This window comes from Bos taurus, chromosome 18 (assembly GCF_002263795.3).
Source record: "Bos taurus isolate L1 Dominette 01449 registration number 42190680 breed Hereford chromosome 18, ARS-UCD2.0, whole genome shotgun sequence".
Lineage (NCBI taxonomy): Eukaryota > Metazoa > Chordata > Mammalia > Artiodactyla > Bovidae > Bos > Bos taurus.
The window spans coordinates 2,256,400-2,279,451 of NC_037345.1; the positions used below are offsets into that span (position 1 = coordinate 2,256,400).

The window sequence follows — 23,052 nt, forward strand, 5'->3', positions numbered from 1 at the left end:
AAACTGTTTACAGAAGGAAAACCATTTGATAATGATACAGATTGGCCCAAGCCTCTTAAAGCCAGCAATCTTTTGCTGGGGACTGTTTTTTGGATTCCGATGTTAGATACCTTTTCTCCCTTTCTTTCATTTCTGAACTCTATTAGGAAAAGAAGAAAAAAAACAAAAACAAAAAAAAAGAGACAGTTTTGGGGTGCTCCCATCAACGATTCTCTCTAAATTAAAATAGTGGCAGAAGACAGTGATATCTGGCCCTGGGCTTTTAAACTAGGGCTAGTCTCAGTTTGGACACAGAAGTATTTAGCAGGGAGGGTGAGTTGGTGGCAGCCAAACTTTCAATCTTCTGAAGGCACAGACAGCGTGTGTGCACTTTCCTGCGTGGGAATCCACAGCCAAGAGACCAAAGAGCTGAGCTCATTGAGCAAAGAGTCATCATTTCTGTCTAATTGTCTTCTCATCCTTTATGCTGTATCTGGGTAGCCAAATAAAGGTAGGACCAAGAGAGTGTTATGCAGGACCTCCCTGGTGGTCCAGTGGCTACGACTTCCTGCTCCCAGTGTAAGGGACTGGGATTTGATCTCTGGTCAGGGAACTAGATCTCACATGTTGCAACTAAGCCCCAGTACAGCCAAACAAATAAATAAGTCTTTTAAAAAAATAATTTAAAAGAGAGATATTGTTAAAAGAGTTACATTAAGGTAGTGTTAGTCGCTCAGTCGTGTCTGACTCTCTGCGACCCCATGGACTATAGCCTGTCAGGTTCCTGGATCAGCAAGAATACTGGAATGGGTTGCCATTTCCTTCTCCCAGGATGTTACTGTAAGAACACACCAGGCACACCAGCACACTAGGCTTCCCTGTCCATCACCAACTCCCGGAGCTCACTCAAACTCACATCCAATGAGTTGGTGATGCCATCCGACCATCTTATCCTCTATCGTCCCCTTCTCCTCCCGCCTTCAATCCTTTAGGATGGGCTGGCTGGATCTCCTTGCAGTCCAAGGGACTCTCAAGAGTCTTCTCCAACACCACAGTTCAAAAGCGTCAATTCTTCCGTGCTCAGCTTTCTTTATAGTCCAACTCTCACATCCATACATGACCACTGGAAAAAACCATAGCCTTAACGAGACGGACCCTTGTTGGCAAAGCAATGTCTCTGCTTTTTAATATGCTGTCTAGGTTGGTCATAACTTTCCATCCAAGGAGTAAGCATCTTTAGTTGTATTTCAAAGCGATGGTCGACTTCACGTTCATCGTCTATTCTTGAAAGTTTTAAGTGCTTTTCAATCACAAGTCTTACTGGAAAATACTGATAACCACCATAAGGGAAAGAGTCAAAGGACCAAAACTGGAATGAGAAACTATATTCTGATATTAGTTTGAGCAGAGGGGGAACAGGAAAAGATTGTTCTCTGCAAATGACATGATTCCACTGAGGAACACGATAGAACTTTTATCTTAATACAAATTAGCCAAATTACTACAAATCCCATGGTGCCATTACAGCAGCACTGATACAAACAAGTGAACAGAAGAGAGTGAACAAGTTTGGATTTTCTTGGCCTCCTCCTTTATCAGCCTCCATGTACCTACTGCACCTTATTCAGCCCACTCTGCAGAGTGGCTGACATCTTACCTCGACTCCGAGCCCAGGGTTAAACCTCTGCTTTCATTGCACAGGATCCAGGCTTTTCTTACGTCATGGTCTTTCATATCCAGTAACAGAGGGATGACCTTCACATAAGCCTCACCTAAAAGTGTTCTGAAAATGTTTTGAACAAAACCCTCAGTAAGAAATGAATTTATACTGTGATCCTTTATACACATGTGCAAGTGTGTATGTATATACTTGTAAGCAAGTTACACAAAACAATGTTTATCCTAACTGGTACACTCTGATGTCTCTTCTACTTTAATTTTTTTTAAACTGTGGTTTTTATCCACTACATTGATTTCATAGTCTATTAATGAGTCCTGAGCTGTAGTTACAGTGATGTACAAGACTGTCATATTTTGAGACATGGAGTTGTATTTCTTAAGCTAATCAATCTGGAATTGTAAAATTCTAAAAAATAAATATAAATTTCAGTAGCAATATCGAAAAGCATTTCTCTTTCCTGAAGTGAAAGTCACTCAGTTGTGTCTGACTCTTTGCAACCCCATGGACTATAAGGTTAATGGAATTCTCCAGGCCAGAAGGAGTGGGTAGCCTTTCCCTTCGCTAGGGGATCTTCCCAACCCAGGAATCAAACCCAGGTCTCCCAAACTTCAGGCGGATTCTTTACCAGCTGAGCCTCAAGGGAAGCCCAAGAATACTGGAGTGGGTAGCCTATCCCTTCTCCAGGGGATCTTCCCCACCCAGGAATCGAACCGGGGTCTCCTTCATTGCAGGCAGTTTCTTTACCAACTGAGCTATCAGCACTGAGAACGTTCTGAAGAACTGGTGGATGCAGATAAACATGGGTGGAAGCCTGTGAAGCAGCCCAAAAGAAGAATGAAAGCATTTATGGAAACTCAGCCAACCTGCATAATGGCAACAGGAGCCTCTCACAGCAATGCTGCCATGTAATCTGAGTTTCCTTTTGCTAGAAGAAATGATTAAAAAAACCCAAACTCTTCAAGTTGGGAAGAACCTTAAAGGTCAAGTTCTATTTTCCCCTACTGGATGACAAAAGCAAGTCAGCGTTCCTTTGAAAATCTGAGCACTGACTTTGATCCTATCCCAAAGAGTTAATTTCAATTAGAAGTAGAATTAAAAAAAGATTCACTAAAATATCACCTCTTTTTTCCCCCAGATGATTACTAGAATTTTATTAGCCAAGGGAAAGCAGCTGGAAGAGAAATAGCAAACAAAAAAATACATCTTAAGGATCCTTAAGTACATATTTATAATTTAAGTATCATATTTTAAAAGGCCATAGTCCATCAGTTCATTAAATGCACCAACTTATGTCACAGGTCCATTTGTCAACTGAAGTAATGTCCACTGTCCTTTGGCTCAACAGACTGTCCTTTACATCTGACCTTGATCTCTGTGATTGGCATCAGAAAGGATGCTGTCGATGGTTTGAGGTCAACATCTGAAAGGTAAACACAGCTCTGGAGGCAGGTGTTTCCAGCTGCCGGAGTCCTCTTCCACCGACATCCATGCCAGCAACAAACAGCCAAGAGTTAAGAAGGCAAAGGCTCAGGAACAGCCCACACCGTGTCAGTCTTTGAGGGGAGTGCACCCCAGTCCAGGTGGAGGTGGGCTCTGGAGCCTCGCTCCTGGCAGAGAGCCTATCACCCAGCACTGATGGGCCCCCTAGGACTTCCCACAGCGCCGGGGGCTGTGAGCTCAGAAAGTGCTTTCCAGTAGGCAGTGGCACCCACAGCCGGTGGGACACACCTCCTGGGTCCGAAACCACTCCATCATGTGGCTGGTGTGCCCCCCGTGTCCACAGGCCAGGCAGAAGTTGGACGACCCTCGCACAGCCACGTGGCAGATGGCACACTGGAACGTGAAGCCTTTGCAGATGGCACATTGCGTGCCCCGGACCTCACTCCGGCAGTGGCTGCAGTACACGCCAAACTCTGGAGAAGGGTGGAGGTGGCCAAAAAAGAGACACGGTGAGTTTAGCTCTGCAAACGAGAACTGGGCATTGTGAGCAGTAAAGATGTATTCATTAGGGAGGGCTCTGTAGGATCTTATTAAACCACTGCTGTTCAATTTTTTTAAATGGCAGAACCCCCGATGGCCTCTCTTATTTCCCTTCCCTAAGGAAATAGAAGCCTATCACTGGGGGCTCCTTTCATCTCAACACCCACAGATATTCGTATCTCCCTCTTCTTTCACCCCTTACAGTAGAGGAAGGGTCCTGGGTTCTTCCTTCTATCAGAACCAGCTCCTCTGCTTCAAAACAACAGGCAGTCATAAAAAGGCACCAATAGAGACATTCCATACACAGTAATTGAGGGAAATATTTCATGGTAGTTCCTAGTTAAGGTAAATCCTGAGATAAACCAGCTTGAAAATCTTGATTAAAAATAGCTATGTTTTCTTAAGCGTGACTTAAAAAAATTTTTTTATTGAAGTATAGTTGTTTTACATGTTGTTAGTTTCAGGTGTACAGCAAAGTGCTTCAGTTACACATATATTCATACTTTTTCAGACTCTTTTCTCATATGGGTTGTCAGAATATTGAGTAGAGTTCCCTGTGCCATACAGTAGGTCACACTTGTTATCTACCTTATATACAGTAGTGTATGTATGTTCATCTCAAGCTCCTGATTTATCCCTCCTCCCCATGCTTCCCCTTCGATAACCATAAGTTTGTTTCAATAACTCTGTTTGTTTCTGCTTGGTAAATAAGTTCATTTGCATCATTTTTTAAAAATTATGTTCCACATATGAGTGATATTATATGATATTTGTCTTTCTCTTGTCTGACTTACTTCATTTAAAATGATAATCTCTAGGTCCATCCATGATGATACAAAAGCTTGATTTCATTCTTTTTATGGCTGAGTAATATTCCAGTGTGTATACACACACACACATGCACACACACACTACATCTTCTTTATCCATTCATCTGTCGATGGACACTTAGGTTGCTTCCATGTCCTGGTTACTGTAAACAGCACTGCTATGAACACTGGTGTGTCTGTATCTTTTCAAATTAGGATTTTCTCCAGATACATGCCCAGGAATGGGACTGTTGAATCATACACTAGTTCTATTTTTAGTTTTTTAAGAAACCCCCATATTGTTCTCCACAGCAGCTGCTTCAATTTACTTTCTCACCAGCAGTGTAAGAGGGTTCCCTTTTCTCTACACCCTCTCCAACATTTATTATTTTCATGATGGCCATTCTGACTGATGTGAGGTGATACCTCATTGTGGTTTTGATTTGCATTTCTCTAATAATCAGCAATGTTGAGCATCTTTTCATGTGCTTTCTGGCAATCTGTATGTCTCCTTTGGAGAAGTATCTATTTAGATCCTCTGTCCATTTTTTGATTGGGTTATTAGTTTTTTTTAATATTGAGCTACAGGAACTCTTTGTAGATTTTGGAGGTTAATCCTTTGTTGGTTGCTTTGTTTGCAAATATTTTCTCCCATTCTATGGGCTACTTTTTCATTTTATTTACAGTTTCTTGTGCTGTACAAAAGCTTTTAAGTTTAATTAGGTCCTATTTGCTTATTTTTGTTTTCATTACTCTAGGATGTGGATCCAAAAAGATATTGCTACAATCTATGTCAAGAGTTTATGCCTATGTTTTCCTCTAAAGACTTTTATAGCATCCAGTCTCACATTTAGGTTAAAATCCACTTGAGTTTATTTTTGTGTATACTGTTACAGAATGTTTTAACTTCATTCTTTTACAGGTAGCTGTCCAGTTTACCCAGCACTACTTATTGAAGAGGCTGTCTTTTCTCCACTATATATTCTTGCCTTCTTTGCCATAGATTAATTGGCCATGGGTACATGGGTTTATTGCTGAGCTTTCTAATCTATTACATTGATCTGTATTTCTATTTCTGTGCCAGAATAAAATACCTAGGAATAAACCTACCCAAGGAGACAAAAGACCTGTTCTCTGAAAACTATAAGACACTCATGAAAGAAATCAAAGATCACACAGATGGAAAGATATAGCATATTCTTGGATTGGAAGAATCAATATTGTCAAAATGACAATACTACCCAAGGCAATCTACACTTTCAATGCAATCCCTATCAAATTACCAATGACATTTTTCACAGAACTAGAACAAAAAATTGTTTAATTTATATGCAAACACAAAAGACCCTGAATAGCCAAAGCAATCCTGAGAAAGAAAAAACGGAACTGAAGGGATCAGACACCCTCATTTGTAATCAAAGGAGTATGGATTAAAGACTTCCTGAACAACTTCAACCCCAAACCAGACTTTAAAGTCCTTTGTCCAGCCCAAGGAACCCAGCACAACCTTTTGAACAGATGTCAAAGGGTCTAGCTGACTGATGGGCTGACAAATCAGTTACATATCTCTGTGATTCATTATTTACCTGGAACTAATTTACTAGACAAATTGCAGGAGGCCATCGCTAATCTTTCCCTGATATACCTGCATGCCTGTAGATGCTCTGAAAAATATTATAGATTACCCAAATAGCATTTTGTGTCTGTACTTCTTCATGTACATGCACCAAGATAATCCATATTAAAATAGTCCTTTTATTCAATATTTAAGTCTATGTATTATTTTGGTTTGTTTTTATTTAACTGAAACTATATTCACACAACTTAAAGAATCAAATTATTCTATACACTGTATTATCAAAACCAGCACTCCCTTCCACTCCCAGACCCATCACTCCCTAGAGGAAATTCTTCCAACCCATTTAACTATTTCTTCTGTTTTTATCTCCCTATCTACACATGTTTATAAAGTTATTTCTTTTAAAAAAAATTATTTATTTTCAATTGAAGGATAATTGCTTTACAGTATTGTATTGGTACAGGTATACATATGTCCCCTCCCTAGTTATTCCTTAATTGTCATATTTAAGCACTGTCTATTGACCTTCCCCAGTGGAAGTTCTTTCACTCCCCAATTTCCCCAACCAGACTCATGGACCACTTGTTCCTCTTCTTCCCCACGCAGCTCTATTATCATTTGGTTGGATTAATGTTGCTTTTACATTATTTCTCTAGGTAAGTATTCATCAAGCCAAACCACATACCATGATGACTTCCTTTCTTTCTTGCACATTTTGTTTTTCCTAGAGTTAGTCTTGTTTTTTCATTTGCTTATTATGTACTTATTGACAATTTACCTCCAAACACCTGAATCTTTTAGAAACACACTGAATACTGAAACACGCTAGGTATTTTTTCTCAGGGACAACACTCTGAAGCTCCAGCCTGGACTGCTGTGTCTCCAGGTCTGTCACGCACATCTCCCTTCATCATCGTCCTGACACCCTGGTTTCCTGGCTTCGCATCTATTCCTCCTCCTTAGATAGGCTGAAGGTTTACTCTAACTCTTAAAGGATGACCTGGGTGCAGAACTCTAGGTTAGATGCTAAGGGAGTCTAAGAGGATCGTTTCTTCGAGCCCAGGGAAGGCACTGCTGCACTGCTGCTGTCCAGCCCCAGGATCTTCAGCAGCTTCACTGCTCCCAAGAAGTGTGATGCTATTCGTATTCCTATCCTTTGCAGGCGACTCATCTTCTGTCTCTGGAAACTTCTAGGATCTTCTCTAGATCCCCGAGTCTTTCTTCATTCATATACTAGCTATGTAGCAGGTCCTTTATCAGGAAATTTGTCCACCTTTTCTAGACAGTGAACTTCCAGGTTTCTGCTGGGGGAGGGGAAGGGTGAAAACTGCTTTGCAAAATAGGAGTGGGGATCTGGGGACCCTATAAAGGCCATCATACAAGGCTCCTACTTCTGACCTCACCTTCCTGCCACTTGAAGCAGTTCTGGGTACTTGTAATTCCTGAACCATCTGGGGGTTCTGCCATGTGTTGGGCTTCCCTGGTGGCTCAGACGGTAAAGAATCTGCCAGCAATGCAGGAGACCTGAGTTGGATCCTTAGGTCAGGAAGATCCCCTAGAGAAGGAAATGGCAACCTATTCCAGTATTCTTGCCTGGAGAATTCCATGGACAGAGGAGCCTGACAAGCTGCAGTCCATGGGATTAGTTACATGGGGTTATCCATGTGTGTTACTGTTTTTCTGCCTGCCAGTTCAGTGTTCAGCTCCCTCTCTGTAAAATCAGCTACCACTAACTATCTGTAACCCAGGTCCCAAATTTTATTGCCAATATTTCTTTTCCTTGCATAGCTGTGTCTTTTCATAAAAGCTCTATGTAGACACTTCAGCAGGGTCTGGGGGAGAAAGGAAATCAGAATGTGTTCAGTCTATTCTTGATGTCTCTCTTTTGTATCATTCTTTAGAAAATATCTCTTAACTTCTTTCATATCATAGTCTTGCTTTTCCTCAAAACACACTAGTATCTCATTCAAAGTCTGTTTCTGGTTCTTTCTCCAAGACTCAAGCTCCAACTACTGGTTTCTCTCAAGGCCCAGAATCAGAGGGCTCTCTTATTTGAGAGCCCATTCCACCCCACAGTTCCCAGGTAAATGCACTCAATGCTCACAGCATGAATACCATCAATATGCTAAATATTCCCACATTCCTAGTTTCAGCCCTAAACTCTCCTTTAAGTTCCAGACTCATATCCAACTGTCTACATGATTTCTACAGTTTGAACTTCAACATTTCCTACTATTCCAAACTGCGTTTTCAATTTTCTTCCAATCTTTTCTAATCTTAGAATATGGCATCGCCATTTCCAGTTCAAGCTGGAAACTTAGAATCATTTAAGCTTTGTCTCGTCCTCAAGCCCACACTGATATTGAGTCTACCCCTGAAATGCATTTTTCCTTCATCCATCTCTTTCCACTTCCACTGATGACACCTGAGACCAGGCCGTCCTTCTCTCTCTGACCACCTTAACAGTCTTCAAATGCCCTGTCCGCCTCTACTTCTGTCCTCCTCCAATCCTTTCTTCCTATAATAGCCAAAGAAATCCTCTTGCAGTGGAAACCGGAGCATACCACTTCTTCCAGCTGTCTGCTGCCAGGTGGAGCTATGCTCCCTCCCTGTCAGTTTGGCCTCATTCTCCTTTTTTTCAGCCGCACCACACAGCTTGCAAGATTTTAGTTCCCTGATTGAACCCAAACCCACAACAGTGAAAGCAGAGTCCTGACCACTGGACTGTTAGGAGAGTCATGTCATTTACTCCTTAATGTCCTTTGAAACTCATCACTGGACTTAGAATACAGTCCAAGTTCTTACCGTGACTTTCAAGCCCGACTCTCCTGTGGTCTAGTTTTACAGCACTCTTCTCACTCACTGTGTTCTAGCGCACTGGTCTTCCTTCGCCTGTTCAAAACAATAGCTATTTCCCCTGTGGGGCTGCTCCTGGGTGGGATGCCCTTCGTGAGACTGTCCTGCTGCACAGGTGGCTCCATCCTGTCCTGCTGACCTCGGCTCCTCAGAGAGCCTTCCCAATGCAGCTCAAAATGTCTGCTAAAATTCTCCCTCCCTGCTCCCCTGACCCAACATCCTTTTTGCTTGCTCATAAGTACTGATCACAGCTTGTAATTATTTTTCTCCCCCACTGGCCTAGGAGTTGCCACAAAGGAGGAGTGTGCCAGCACTGCAACTAAGAGGAGTCTCATAAACATTAGCTGAATAACTGAATAAATGTCCCTGCTGCCAGTCAATATCTGAGGATTGTACAGACAACTTCTTCCTTTACAATGAAAATGTAATTGTCTCATGAAATGCCAGGGTTTTCAATAACTTAAAATAGACTCAAAGTACTTCAGAAATTTCCACTTATAAATGAGACACTGGAACTTCCAAGGATTATGTATGGACACGTTAAATGACAGAACCTTTCAGAGAGTGATGAGAACAGAAAGAAGTCATATTTACCAATGCCTTTGTGAGGATCAGGAGGACAGGAAACAAACTTCAGCACTTCAGCTCGTTTCTCCCTCAGACCCCAACGGTAGAGGATTTCTCCATAGCATTTCTTAAAGTCATCAAATTGCTGGGTATTAGCGGGGTCCAGAAGCCTGGATCAAATTCAAAACATATCTTGTCAGTTCCTTTAAGAAAAACAAGTTTGATGCCAAGTGGCACTTAATATACCTCTCTTAGGGTTTCCCTGGCAGCTCAGATGGTAAAGAATCCGCCTGCAGTGCGGGAGACCTGGATTCGATCCCAGGGTTGGGATTATTCCCTGGAGAAAGGCACGGCAACCCACTCCAGTATTCTTGCCTGCCTGGAAAATCCCCATGGACAGAGGAGTCTGGTGGGCTACTTCCATGGGGTTGCAGAGAGTTGGACATGACTGAATGACTAAGCACAGCATATACTTTTGTTAAAAGCAAGAGTCCCAGTGTGGGAAGAATCTAAGCATCACAGAACTACAGCTCCTGGCTGGGAAGGTCATTACCTTTTATTTTTATCATGCTGATCACGCTCTCGCTCACGAGGATCACTGTAGGTCAGACTCCCAAAGCGGATTTCTTCTGGTGAGGACTCTCCCCAGGGTGAAGATATGTGTTCTGTTTCTCTTCCCACTGAAGAAAATCAAATGGGAAGGGAAGATGGAAATCAGAGGAGGCATAGGAAATAATCTGAAATCTCTCATGATGCACATGTGTCCCATTTACTTCCTGGAAGGAAAATAAGCTAAGCTGAAGATTCTGAGAAGTCCTAGAACTAAACAGAACACTTTCCTATCCTTACCTTTCTGTCTGCTGCTGCTGCTGCTGCTGCCAAGTCACTTTAGTCGTGTCCGACTCTGTGTGACCCTTTCTGTCTAGGTATTTACTATTAACGTAACTTGATAATTAGGTACACACACAATGATAAGCAAATTATAAGAGTGATATAGATTATTAGGCAGGCATTACTTATTTTAGAAAAACTCTTTAAATAGCATGAGAAAATGCTCATGATAAAATAAAAAATAGAACATAAAACCACAAATATAGAAAGATCTGCCCCCCCTCCCCCGCCCCCAACACACACACACACACACACACACACACACACACACACACACAGACTGGACGGAAATGTCCTGGAATGTTAACAGATCTTATTTATTTCTAGGTGGGGAAATCAACCATTAGTATTTTCTCCACCAACATTTGTTTTCTTCAACAGGCAAATAGTACTTCTGTTATCAACAAAATTAAAATCATTTTTAAAAAGAAATTTTAAAACTCCAGAAAACACATATACACCTACTGGCTACATAGACCTTTACGGCCAGGTGGGACTGGGCTCGGCTTCACTTCCCTATCCTGAAGGAGGTTCGAGGTGGAGGGTGTGGGGGGTGGTAACAGGAAGTGGTAGGCGATGGGGAAGGGGCTTGTGCAGCACAAAGGATAAGGGCTGGGGCTGGCGATGGACAATGGGAAGGCCCACTGCCAGTTCCTCAAGGTCACAGGATGGGAAGTAACCAAGCAAGGCAGAGAGACTGCAGAAACCAGCCTGCTCAGACACAAAAGCCCATGTCTTCAGCCCTTGCTGACTGGTATCTCCACCGTACTCAGTTTAAAGGTCAATGAGGGGACTTCCCTGGCAGTCCAGGGGTTAGACTTGGCACTTTCACTGCTGGGGCCTGGGTTCAGTCCCTGGTTGGGAGACTGAGACCCTGTAAGGTGCACAGTACAGCCAAAAATTAAAAAGTAAATAAACACATACAAGGCAATGAGAAACAAGGGAAAATATGAAGAATATTCATCAACTAAAGATCACATATTAAATCACACACCACACTGAAAGTATAAAACCCCAGCATGGGCTAAGGCAGCTCCGTACTGACCTATGTTCCAGCCACCAGTGTTGAACCCCGGGTCGGACAAGCTTGAGCAGGAGCCTGAGGATGTAAAGCTGGGCTGCAATGAAAGCGGGAGCAGCGTGAGGGCGCCGCTTCCCACGACGGCTGACCTTTGCAAAAAGCCAGATTCAGGCCAGGAAACCCCCAGCTTACATATCGACTGTGGGACACCACAAGGTTAGCTGAGCGGCTGGGAAAAGGCCCGAAAGGGTTTGGTATCCCCTGCGGTCGAGACTGGGCTTCGAACACGCTGCAGAGCATGGCCAACGTCTGCACGTCCCGGAGCCGGCAGTAATGAGCCAGTCTGGAGAGAAAGGGGCACGGGAGAAGTCGTGAGAAGGCACGGGGGAATGATGACTGTCGCGACTGCGGCAGGTCGTTCCCATTGGGGAAGGAAGGGAGAGCTAATTTAAAAACTAACTTTATTGAAGTGTAGTTGACTTACAACATTGTGTTAATTTCTACTATACTGCAAAGTGCTTCAGTTATACATATATACACATTCTTTTTCATATGCATTTCCATTATAGTTTATATAGAATGGATAAACAACAAGGTCCTTACTGGATAGCACAGTGAACTATATTCAGTATCCTATGATAAACCATAAAAGAAGAGAGAATTCTTGATTTTGCCTCAAAAGCCCCCATCAGGAACAAGAGCTTTCTACAGACCCAGCAGCTTGATCGACTTGTTTTGGAATAACACATATCAGAGTATCACACACGACCTAGAACCCATCTGAAAGCTCCTGGTAGGCATCCAGGCCTGGGCTCAGACTTGATGAAGTTTCTCCAAGAATTAGGGAGACTCAACTCACATCTGAGTGAGGCCTCCCCAGCTCCAGGGAGGCATCACAATGCTTTCTAGGGGTTTCCTAGTCCTCCATTCATATAACCTAAGGCTACATGAAAGTGCTCAGAGAAATGGAGAGCAGGTCAGACTCCAGAGGTGGCATTATGAGTCTGAGCTATTAAATAAGAACAACAGGGAACAGTTTTATTACCTCTTAGGTCCTCACTTCCCCTTTGCTCCTTTCAGGACAACTGCCCCAGAAGGTGAGGTAGAGATCCCAGGAACTTGGCCTTTGCAATGGAATAGTATCGATACTTTCCTAACAAGCAAAGTCTAATAGTTTTAAGGTGTTTTCACACTTTCTCATGAGCCTCCTAGGAAGTGGGTAGAACAAACATCATTATCCTGTGTTACCACGAGGCACTTGAAGAGTGAGCAAGCATCCCAGATCTCTCCTCAAATAGGTAAAGTGAACCTCCACCTGAAGGATGGAGAGCTTCTCCATCTCTCTTCAGGACCTGGGCCTCCCTGTCGTGGAGGCTCCAGTGATTTTTCCTGGCTGTAAATCATTTTGCACGTTGTAGTTCCTGTTAGTCATACTTTAGTGCAATAAATCAAACTCAGTATTTTCATAAACCATCTAGTAGGGTGAACACATCGTGGCCTTTGGAAAACACAAATCCAACATACAGTTCTCTAACCTGCTCTCAGGCGCGAGGTTCTACAGCACCTCAACAAACTTTTTACCTCAGGAGCTCTGTGTTCAGACAGATACGATTTCTGGGACAAAGCATAACTCTCTCAAGGATATCTGAGTCTAAAATCGTCATTATAAATGACAAATATTATATAGTTCCTCCTGTTCTAAGGAATCAGTTCCGCACAGAAGTTACTGCAACTTTAAAAGGAAAGGTCTCACTTCCTCTTCTCATGCCTCAAGGCTTTGTACTTTAGACAATAACACTGAAAGCGTTTACAGACCTAAAAGTGACACCATTCATTTTCCTCACTTTTAGCTCTCAAAACCTACAGGGACTCCAACAGTTGTCGCCCAAATGGATGTCGAGCCCAGGGTGTTTCCAAATCTGGGTCAGACTTCGGACCAAGGCAAAGATCCGTAGCTACTGTGGCCAGCGACCAAACCTGGACAGATCAAAGAGAAACAGCCACACTCAGACTGGGGAGCAGAGGATCAGGAACCAGGAAAGAACCACCCCTCCTCCACCACCTCCATACACAGCCTAATCTGACTCTGTGCGACCCCATAGACGGCAGCCCGCCAGGCTCCCCCGTCCCTGGGATTCTCTAGGCAAGAACACTGGAGTGGGTTGCCATTTCCTTCTCCAATGCATGAAAGTGAAAAATGAAAGTGAAGTCACTCAGTTGTGTCCGACTCTTAGCGACCCCATGGACTGCAGCCTACCAGGGTTCTCCATCCATGGGATTTTCCAGGCAGGAGTACTGGAGTGGGGTGCCACTGCCTTCTCCGCCTTGCTACTCTGGGGGCGGCCAAAGCTGGGAGCTTATTGAAATGCAGAGTTTGAGGCTATGCTCCAGACTTATTGAATCAGAATTTGCATTTCTGCAAGATTCTCAGGGGACTTGTACCCCATCTGAAAAAACCTAGCCCTAAAAACTTTTATGAAGCAGACTTCAGAGAAAGACACTATACAGTAACTTCCATCGGTTGCCTATTTAACCAATGACTTGTGTGTCTTTTTCTGCTGCTTCATTAGTGAATTGGCAGGGGGAAAAAAAAATGCATTCAATATCATACTGAAGATCTGTCCTTTCTCCAAATAATGAAAAACTTTTCATTATGAAAATTTTAGTATACTCTCTGAAGCTACAGAAAAATAGGCCAAGACCCAGCTTTCCTTTTGTTGACATCAAATGTGAGGAGTATCTCCAAATTTGAAATCTCACGGGGCTTGGACTCATCAAGCAGAAACTAAAATCCATAAGATGTCTATTAAATATAAGATTTAGCACACCCAAAATACAAATACATCACACCATCAACAGAGCCCCCATCCCCTCCATACCTATAAAAATGGAATATGTTTTTGGAAAATTTTTCTTACTATTATATGCCCACTAACTGGAAAACACTATTAGACTCTGATAGAAACTCGAAAGGAAAAAGACACAGACTTTCAATCAGGAGTTTAAAACAGAAGAAAAAAACAAGCAAATAAAAACACTGAAAAACAGGAACAGAAACACATCAGATATGTAAAAAAAAAAAAAAAAAATCAACTAAATGGTGTGGCTCCAATAACACCCATGAGTATTGGTTCAAATGAAAAACATTCATTTCTATGATCAATGGCCCAGCTGGATGGCTGCTGGAAGAAGTTCAGAGGTTTCTGGGATAAGAAAGGACTTTTACTATTCTGGCTGACAACTTGGGCCCATCATTTCCTCATTTATAATACATGTTTCCTAAGTGCCTTCAATGGAAATAGTTGATACTTAGGTTTATTTCTGCAAATCTTCCTTGCAAAGCAGGTGACATATCATCTTCAGCACGTGAATAAAAAATTAAAAAAAACTCTCCAAGCATTAGCATTGATGTCGTTCCCAGCCCATTAAGCAAGACCATACCACAGAGATGACTGGAATTGCAAGAATAGCAGCAATCATTTGCCACATATTGGATACTTACACTTACGAGACACAGGTATGGAAACTGTGCATATATTACCTTACTGAGTTCTCATAAGGACCTCAGAAGCAGAAGTATTGTTCCTATTTTAGAGTTGAGGAAATGAAGTTCAAAATGATTAGGCAGCTGCCTAGGATCTCACAACATGAAAGGGACAGAGCCCAGATGTAAATCCAGGTGTGTCTGAGCCCCAGGAAAGGGTCTTTCCACTTCACTTCACTTGGACTAGCCTGACCTTCCAAATCAACTCTGCCATAAAAGTACTGAAAATTTCAAAGAAAAAGAGAAAAAAAACAAAACACTGTAGGAAGTAATTTTTCCTCAGAGAATGTCTTTCTAGAATGTAAACCAATCTTCTTATCAACCCTATGAGGTAATTATTCTTCCAGGTCTCATTTTACAAATACACACAGTGGCTTAGAGAATCTGAAATACTTTGCCCAGGGTTACACCACGAGGGAGCAGAGTTGGGCTGACACTTCCTGTTAGAAATTCCTCACTAGTTCCAGTACTTTGTTTTGCCTTCTCAATGTTTGCAGAATTTTAGGTGGCTCGGTTCTTAAAGAAAAACATTAAATTCATGACTGTAAGTTTTACTTAAAAGGGTCTGAAGCTGAGACTTGATAGTGTTTAGTAGGAGACAAAAGGAAATCTTAGAGATTTTTCAGTCAGATAAAAATCAAGGGAAAGGGTCTTCCATGGCAGTTTGGTGGTTAAGACTTTGCCTTTCAATGCAGGGGGTGCTGATTCCATCCTGGTTGTGGAGCTAAGACCCCACATGCCTTGGGACCAAAAAGCAAAACATAAGACAGAAACAATATTGTAACAAATTCAATGAAGACTTTAAAAATGGTCCACATCAAATAAAAAGAAAAAATACTGAAAGGAAAAAAAAACTTAAAAAAAAAGAAAAAAATCAAGGGAAGGCCTTAGTCCTGGGTCATTTGGAAGGTTACAAGGAAAAAACTAAGCAGACAGGACAACAGCTAGTAGTTTCCATGCTCAATCTAATCTGCACACTAAAGAATAAAGAGTGGAATAGAATGCAAACTAGTGGTTGGAAAAGGCTGGATGGAGGAGTGAGCCTTTATAGGGTAATGGAAATGTTCCAAAATTGCTCGTGGTAATGACTGCAAAATGCTGTGAAAATACTGAGGCCATGGAATGGTACATCTTAAATGAGTGAATTGCATGGTCTCTGGACTACAATCTCAATAAAACTATTTAAAAAAAATAATGACACTGAGAATTCCCTTATGGTCCAGTGGTTAGGACGCTGTACTTTCTGTGCCGAGGGCCTGGGTTCGATCCCTGGCGGGAAACTAAGATCACAAGTTGTACAATGTGGCCAAAAAAGAAAGGAAAACCACCACCAACAAAAAGCCCAGCAACATAGGTGCAACATGCTTAATGCACTCATGTGTTCCTGCAGAAACGAAGGAAATTTAAATTTTGTAATATAACATCATATTTTGGGACTGAACATATCTCCATCTTAAGGACTGCCTTTGTAAACCTTGTATGAAATGATGCACTTTTAAAAGTAAAAACGAAAAAGAACTGAGGGTGCAAATGGCAAAGATTAAGATATCCAAATTTATTAACTATCACCATGCACTAGAAAAGAGTTGTTACAAAAATACTTAGTAAATGCTTTAGGACTTTCTCAACTAAGCACTAATAAGAGAAATATCCAAGGAATTTAGGAAGTTGCAATAGCCCTAGAGTTTGGCAAAGAAAATGGGAAAAAATTTACAAAATAGGAGGCACACTTTAAAATGTCATTAAACCACAACCATAAAGTGAATACAAATTGCTCCAAAAGAAAAATCCAGAATTCCAACAAAAGGGATGGAAAATACCTGGACAAGATCCTTCCTTCCAACAAGTAAGGCAGAAGCGGCATTCTTCTGACACGTTTCTTGAATATCATTCACATTCAGTCTGAAATTTAAAAGGAATTAAAAAGCTGCTTTCTAACTGACTTCTAAATCAACTACTTCCGACTTAACAAATAAACTAAAAACTGCCTCTTTAGGTTGTCACTCAAATGTTTTATTTGTATTGGCCTTAAGCTCCTTTTCTACATAATATGCAGTAAAACCTTACCTTACCCAACATCACAGCTGATGTTACACTGTGAGTTCAGGCCCGGGGAAGGTGAAATTGCTCACCTCTTTGAAGTCAGGAAAAGAGGCCAGACTCAAAGACCAATTTGCCAGCCAGCTTTCCTGGGGAGTTCCCTAGGCTTAAGGGTTGAATAAAACTTGATTTAAATGTGTATAATACCAACTGTAGTTTCTAACACAAGGGATAATGTGCTCTGTACATACAACAAAAGAAATATTTTTTGTTATGCATTCAAGTTCTGCAAGAAGGGGAACCACAGGCCAGCAGCCTCTGTGTGCCTGTCACTCACCTCCCACCTCCCTTCAACCAAAGTGGCTCTGCTATTAAATGTTTTACATACTGAGAGCAGGAGGCAGAATTCTAAGACTGTACCCAAGATTGCTGTATGTGCTTGTATAAAGCAGATCTCTCATCTCTTTAAATAGGGGTGAGACCAGTAAATACTGATGTGATATTACTCCCATAATTGTCAAAAGGGAGATTCTCCTGGATGGGCCTGACCTAAACAGACGAGACCTTAGAAAGAAGCTGAAGCATCAGTGAGAAACTCTTGCTGGTCTCTGAGAAGATGAAATTCCCTGAGTTCTTTGGCTGCAAGGAACTGAATTCTGCTAACAACCTCCACGGGTTTGGAAGAGGACCCTGAGCACTGGCTAAAACTGCCACCCAGCAACTTCGTGACTTTAGTCTGGGGAGATCAGAGCAAGGACCGAGGTAAGCCAAGCCCAGACTCCTGACCCAGGGGAACTGTGAGATAATAAATGAGCGTTATTTAAATACTAGGTCTGTGGTAATTTCACTATCCAGCAGAAGAAAGCTAATGCACTGGACTTCTCCTAAAACTGCTCTTGAAGAAAAGATTCCAATACCTCAAAAAATAAATAGGGAGCTCCCTGGCAGCCTAATGGTTAGGATTCTGGGCTTTCATGGCGGTGGCCTGGGTTCAATCCCCCGTCAGAGAACCGAGATCCCACAAGCCACAGAGCAGCCAAAAAATAAAATGAACAACTCTGATCTCATGTCTAAGTGAGAAGCACTGCATAGTTGAAATTCTGAACTTACATGTATAGTTCTCCCAATGACTTGTGAACTGGAAGAAGGCAAGCTATATCCTGAATGATCACTTTCCCAGCAGCCTTGATTGGTCGATTGCCAGAGTCCGATCCTTCACGCTTACTTTTCCATCTCCTTGATTTCTGGGGGAGATGACAAGATATAACTAATGGGGACTTTAATGAATGGAAACCTACACTTGCAGAGCACATCATTGTTGGGTCATTGGTAATTTGCAGAGACTTTGCATTGCATCATGCCCACAATTAAATGAATCAGCATCTGTAGGAAATAAAAAGGATGACAAAGGGCATTGAGCTCATGGTCCAAAACCCTAACAGTAAAATAAGCACCTACTGCAATGCTATATACATTCTGCAGGTGCTCAAAAATAAATACCTTGAAGCCAAAATTTAAAAAAGAAAGAAAGAACAGCAGGTAAATACGTTAGTATAAGACCACAAAAATGTGGGAGAAGAGCAACTTTTAAGGTTGGGTTCAGTCCTAGGTTCAAAATTCTTGCTTTAAATTAATCAAAGTTTTTTTTTTTTTTCCTTTTCAGATAGCTTTAATCAAGCTTGTTGAAATTTAATTCAGACACAGTAGTGTAGGATCTGCAAACCTTCGTCTATGGGAGGTAGACACAGAAACTTAGTGTTTCAAGGAGAACTGCCCTGTTTTTCCTAGCAGATCTGAGTTATTTCTAAAAGCGATCATTTAGAATGTCAAAAATACCTGAGCAGAGGGACCTGGGTAATGAACATGGAAGATCAGGAGCAATTATCCTATTTCCCCAGAGCCTTCCCTCCAAAGGCCTGCAGAGAAGTCTGTATGTGGGAAATGAGAGATGTCTTAGAGAATGAGAATTATGAGAGTGTAGCCCCATCTGGTATCTTCAAAATGACGACCAGCCAAGGGAGCAATATTCTATTTTATTTCCAGAAGTTAGAAAGGAGGTCAACTAAGTGATCCAACTCAGGAGGGAAGTGACATATTTATTAACGAAGGAGGCAAAAGGAGCTCAGAAAAGGGCCTGGTTGTATTACCAGGGCAAGGTTTACTGGTCTTATTGCCAATGCCCCGGCTCAGGGTGACCCCTAGCATGTTTCTTTTTTGCAGTAAATGCAGGCTCTGGTCACTCTCTCTTCGCTCACTTGGTAACTTTGGCCTCAGGATAAGCTCTGTGTTCCAATCTCACAAGGTTAATCAACAGACAATGAAAAGGTGAGAGTGCAAAGTGTCACCTGGAAAGGTGCAATTTAAAAATCTCTAATTTTTCTAAATGTCCATAAACTCTCGGGCATGTAGGTTAGATAATTACTTAGATGACTCACAGATAAATTCCTTTTCTACCAGTGATTTCGATACAACCACTCTCCCATAAATCAGTCATGGTCTATATTCAGCATTTCTAACCACTGATGTCCCATCTAACCCCTAAAGTTGTCCAATGCATGTAATTTTCTATAGGATCAGTAAGTGGCATGGAACCTACTAAATCTAGGAAACCTAGAGTCAGTGCATGACAGGTAAAAGCAGACCTTTAGCTGAAGTATTTGAATTCTTCATAGTACTTTGTAAACATATATGCTATCAGTTTGGATACACATCTATAAACATATATGCTATCAACCTCAACCCATTTGGTTTTAGAAGCAGTTCAGTTATTAATACTATGTATCCATACACAAGTCACTATTCTGCAATACAAGAAGCTACAACTATTATTAGCAGGGAGCCCTTCAATTCTTTGTTGGCCCAGCTTATTTTCTAAAGAATCCTGATGTGGGTGCAAATAAGGGGTAATTGTGCTAATGACCAAAGAGCTCGTCAGGATGGGCTGGAGCCAGGGAGCATTCACTGACATAAGCCCATGCAGTCACGAGTGCCCTGAGCACTAGGATTGGTTTTCGGGAGGGATACTCGATGTCCAACCCAGCAGTGACAGGACAGAACAACACGGTTAACTAGAACGGGCAGGGCCTAAGGCCACAAACTCACTTCACTGTGACTTTTATCCAGGTTTCTGGGAGTTTAAAAATCCCAAGAAATGACACACCTGCAAAATCCCACATAATCAGTCATCTCCAGTGAGATTTAGGGTACTGGATTTTTTTTTTTTTTTTTAAGGCAGAAAAAACAACCAAAAACATTTACACTCAACAGTTTCCGTCTGGAGCCAACTAGGATTCATCTAATTGAGTCTTCTGGGTTGGTCAAAAGGCTTCTAACACTGCTTTCCAGGCACTGACTCTAGCTCCTTATTACAAAGAGCAAAGAAGAAGCCCGTCAACAACTGAGAATTTCATGCCAGCTCCGTTTAACTGAACAGTGGAAGTCAATGGAGGATTCATGAGGGATGGGGTCTGCAGCGTTCAGACCACACTGAAACATCCACAATTTCTTGACTTTTTAAGCAAACCTAATGAAAGCATAATAATAATTAAGGTCCATGTGCCCAGAGTGATTCATTTACAAATAGACTAGTTCATGTAAGAATGTTTTCTTAGCAAAGAATTAATTTCAGAATGTCAAAAATATTTGAGCAGAGGGACCTGAGTGATGGACGTGGAAGAAGACCACAAGCAACTGTCCTGTTTCCCAGAGGCTTCCCTAAAACGGACACACGGGACCCGGTACCTGGGAAATAAGAGAGTCCTGGACTTGACCAATGAGGACATGAGCTTACTCAAGACTGTACACTCCTAGAGTTGAGATTTGACCACAGGTGTCAGGCTGCTAAGCCCATACTTGTTAACCATTTTTAAAAGTATGATTTTAAAAGGTGGGGGAATTAAGTCCTAAGCTACCTGTTAACACATAAACAGTTCTGGTCCATATAAAAATAGATCTATTTCTGTATATAAGGAGATCAATAACTGATTCTAGTGAGGCCTGTTCAACACACCGTCTTCTAATTATGCACATGTAAAGACACTTCTCTGTCAAGCACTGGATTGAGCTCTGCGGAGTCAGAGCAGTGTGCTGGAGACGGTCAGAGGCAAACTGCTCCTGAGGCTATCAGGCTTCACTTATCGGGCTCAGACAAAGTTGCTGTGTTCCAGGCTGGGCTCACAAGCCTGTACCTCAAACTGTTTAATTTCCTTTTGGGATTTGTTAGGATTGGACACATTCAGAGAGAAGAAAACTCAGGGTCCAAAGAGATGCTTCAGGGCTCTTCTCCCATTTGCAGTCTTGGATAAAATAGGTAGAAACAGGTCCATGTGAGTCATCAATTAGTCCTTGATGAAAATGCAAAGACAGTGGTCTGGGCAACTTTTTGCAACTACCCATAACTGAATTACAGAAATCACAGTCTGTATTTCCTGGGGCTTTCTTATCAATTTCTTGAGAGGTTTCCAGGTGCTTCTCTGTTTGATCTATACTAATGTACAGGGAATGCTTTACATAAGATGCCTTTGAGCCTATAATAGAAGGAGAGTCCCTAACACAGGATCACCGTAATGACAGTCGCCACCAAGAATCAAACTGCAGAGACAGTAAAGGGACAGCTCTTTTTGTTCATTTAATCCAGCAAGAATAACCAGAAAACATTATTGAAAAATCTTTAAAGGGGAGGTGTCACAAATTTTTTTTGTTTTAATTTTAGGTGGGGTTGATGGTTTTAAAATATGAGCTATCTCCCATTAAGGCTACGAGGCCACTCAGTAATCCTGTCTTGGGCCAGTTATTCTAGGGATTCAAATCCAACAAGGCTGCCTAAAGGAAGATGCAGTAGATCTCAAATCAGGTGTCAGGGCCTAGGTCCCTGTTGCTCCCTAACAAGCACAGACAGTGTTTCAGGGTGTTCCCTCCAGTGCTTTGGCAAGAAAAATGGTTCATATCTTATCCACACCTCCCCATGACTTATTTGCCCTAGTATCTTGCTGGTGATTTTAGGATAATCTATCTGGTCTGAGTCACTATCCGGTGATGACAACCATGATACACTGGGATGAGGTGTGGCTGACCTTTCCAGGTGAGATAAGGGTACTGGGCCCCAAAGCCCCCTAAACCTCCTGCATTGCTCCAGTCCCACTCTGATGAGCTTAAATGTGGATACTTTTCTGTGCAGTAAAATCGGTACCTCTGGGAGGCAAAGGACTCTGCACTTCTCTTAGGTCATCTCAATGCCCCATCAATAGAAAACACCCCTTCCCCACAGATTTCATGAGCAGGGATCAAGGGAGGAGAGACAAAGCAAGACAGACAAGTTATCACACAATGAGACCGGGATGCTCCTCTGAACAGACCAAGAAGGTGTTCATGGAATTAGAGGAAAGAGGACAGCGAGGACTGGGGTGGGGAAGAGAGGGGCGAGGAGGGAGGCACTGGTGCAGAGAGCACTGAATGACAACCAATAGCCAGCTTGCGACTGAACCACCAGTGTTACTGCTACAATCGGAGGCAACATTGATGCCAATAAATGGGTTAAATGTAAAACAGCCCAAGAATAAGCCACCAACTGCTTCGCAGCAACCCCATCAACAATGCATAATAATCAGCAGAGTGGGAAGTGAGTCAAAATGAGTTCCTATTTAAATAGCAGCGGGAGCAGGGACTCCTGGAAAATCAGTGGAAACACAGCAGTTGGGTTGGTAGGACAGGCTCTCTGAGGAAAGGTGGCCAGAGAGGCGGCTCCACCTCCAAGGTATTGGGCAGCAGTGGCACTTGCTAATCAGGGTTCCTGATTTCAACTGGCTTTTATATGAAAAGGCTACGGGATGATCCCCCTGTAAGGAAATTTACACAAAAGCCTCAAGACTGCTGCCTTGCACAGCCTGAGGTCACTATGGCAGGACTGAAACACGAAGCGGGTGGGAGAGGAAGACAGAAGAGGAGAGAGTCAGCAAGAGAAAAGGAAAAGAAGATGTCCATTGCAGAAGTTCTACTGGCAATGCAAAATATTGATGGCAAGGGAAAAAATTTGTTCCAGGAAATTCCCGAAGGATTAAAATCTCACTTCAGTGTCACGCCAAGGAAGCAGGTGGGCACTTCCCTCTT

The 23,052-nt window shown here is 42.2% G+C and overlaps 1 protein-coding gene across 9 annotated transcripts in view; it reads right to left on the bottom strand.

Moving 5' to 3' along the window:
* Window positions 1-1,248: 1,248 nt before the first annotated feature.
* WDR59 (WD repeat domain 59) overlaps window positions 1,249-23,052 on the bottom strand; it is an 81,889-nt gene continuing 60,085 nt past the window's right edge. For 4 of the 9 annotated variants that reach the window (XM_005218355.5, XM_059876777.1, XM_059876779.1 and 1 more), the window contains 8 exons: window positions 18,058-18,191; window positions 16,728-16,809; window positions 13,228-13,340; window positions 11,556-11,706; window positions 11,388-11,460; window positions 10,005-10,131; window positions 9,479-9,621; window positions 2,781-3,573 (listed from right to left, as the gene is read on the bottom strand). In XM_005218355.5, the coding sequence (XP_005218412.1) occupies window positions 3,338-3,573; window positions 9,479-9,621; window positions 10,005-10,131; window positions 11,388-11,460; window positions 11,556-11,706; window positions 13,228-13,340; window positions 16,728-16,809; window positions 18,058-18,191 (1,059 nt within the window). In that variant the 3' untranslated portion in view covers window positions 2,781-3,337. Of the gene's footprint in view, window positions 1,763-2,780; window positions 3,574-9,478; window positions 9,622-10,004; window positions 10,132-11,387; window positions 11,461-11,555; window positions 12,572-13,178; window positions 13,341-16,727; window positions 16,810-18,057; window positions 18,192-23,052 lie in introns of those variants that run through there. The other 5 variants (XM_059876780.1, NM_001101130.1, XM_059876781.1 and 2 more) reach the window with 5 other exon arrangements.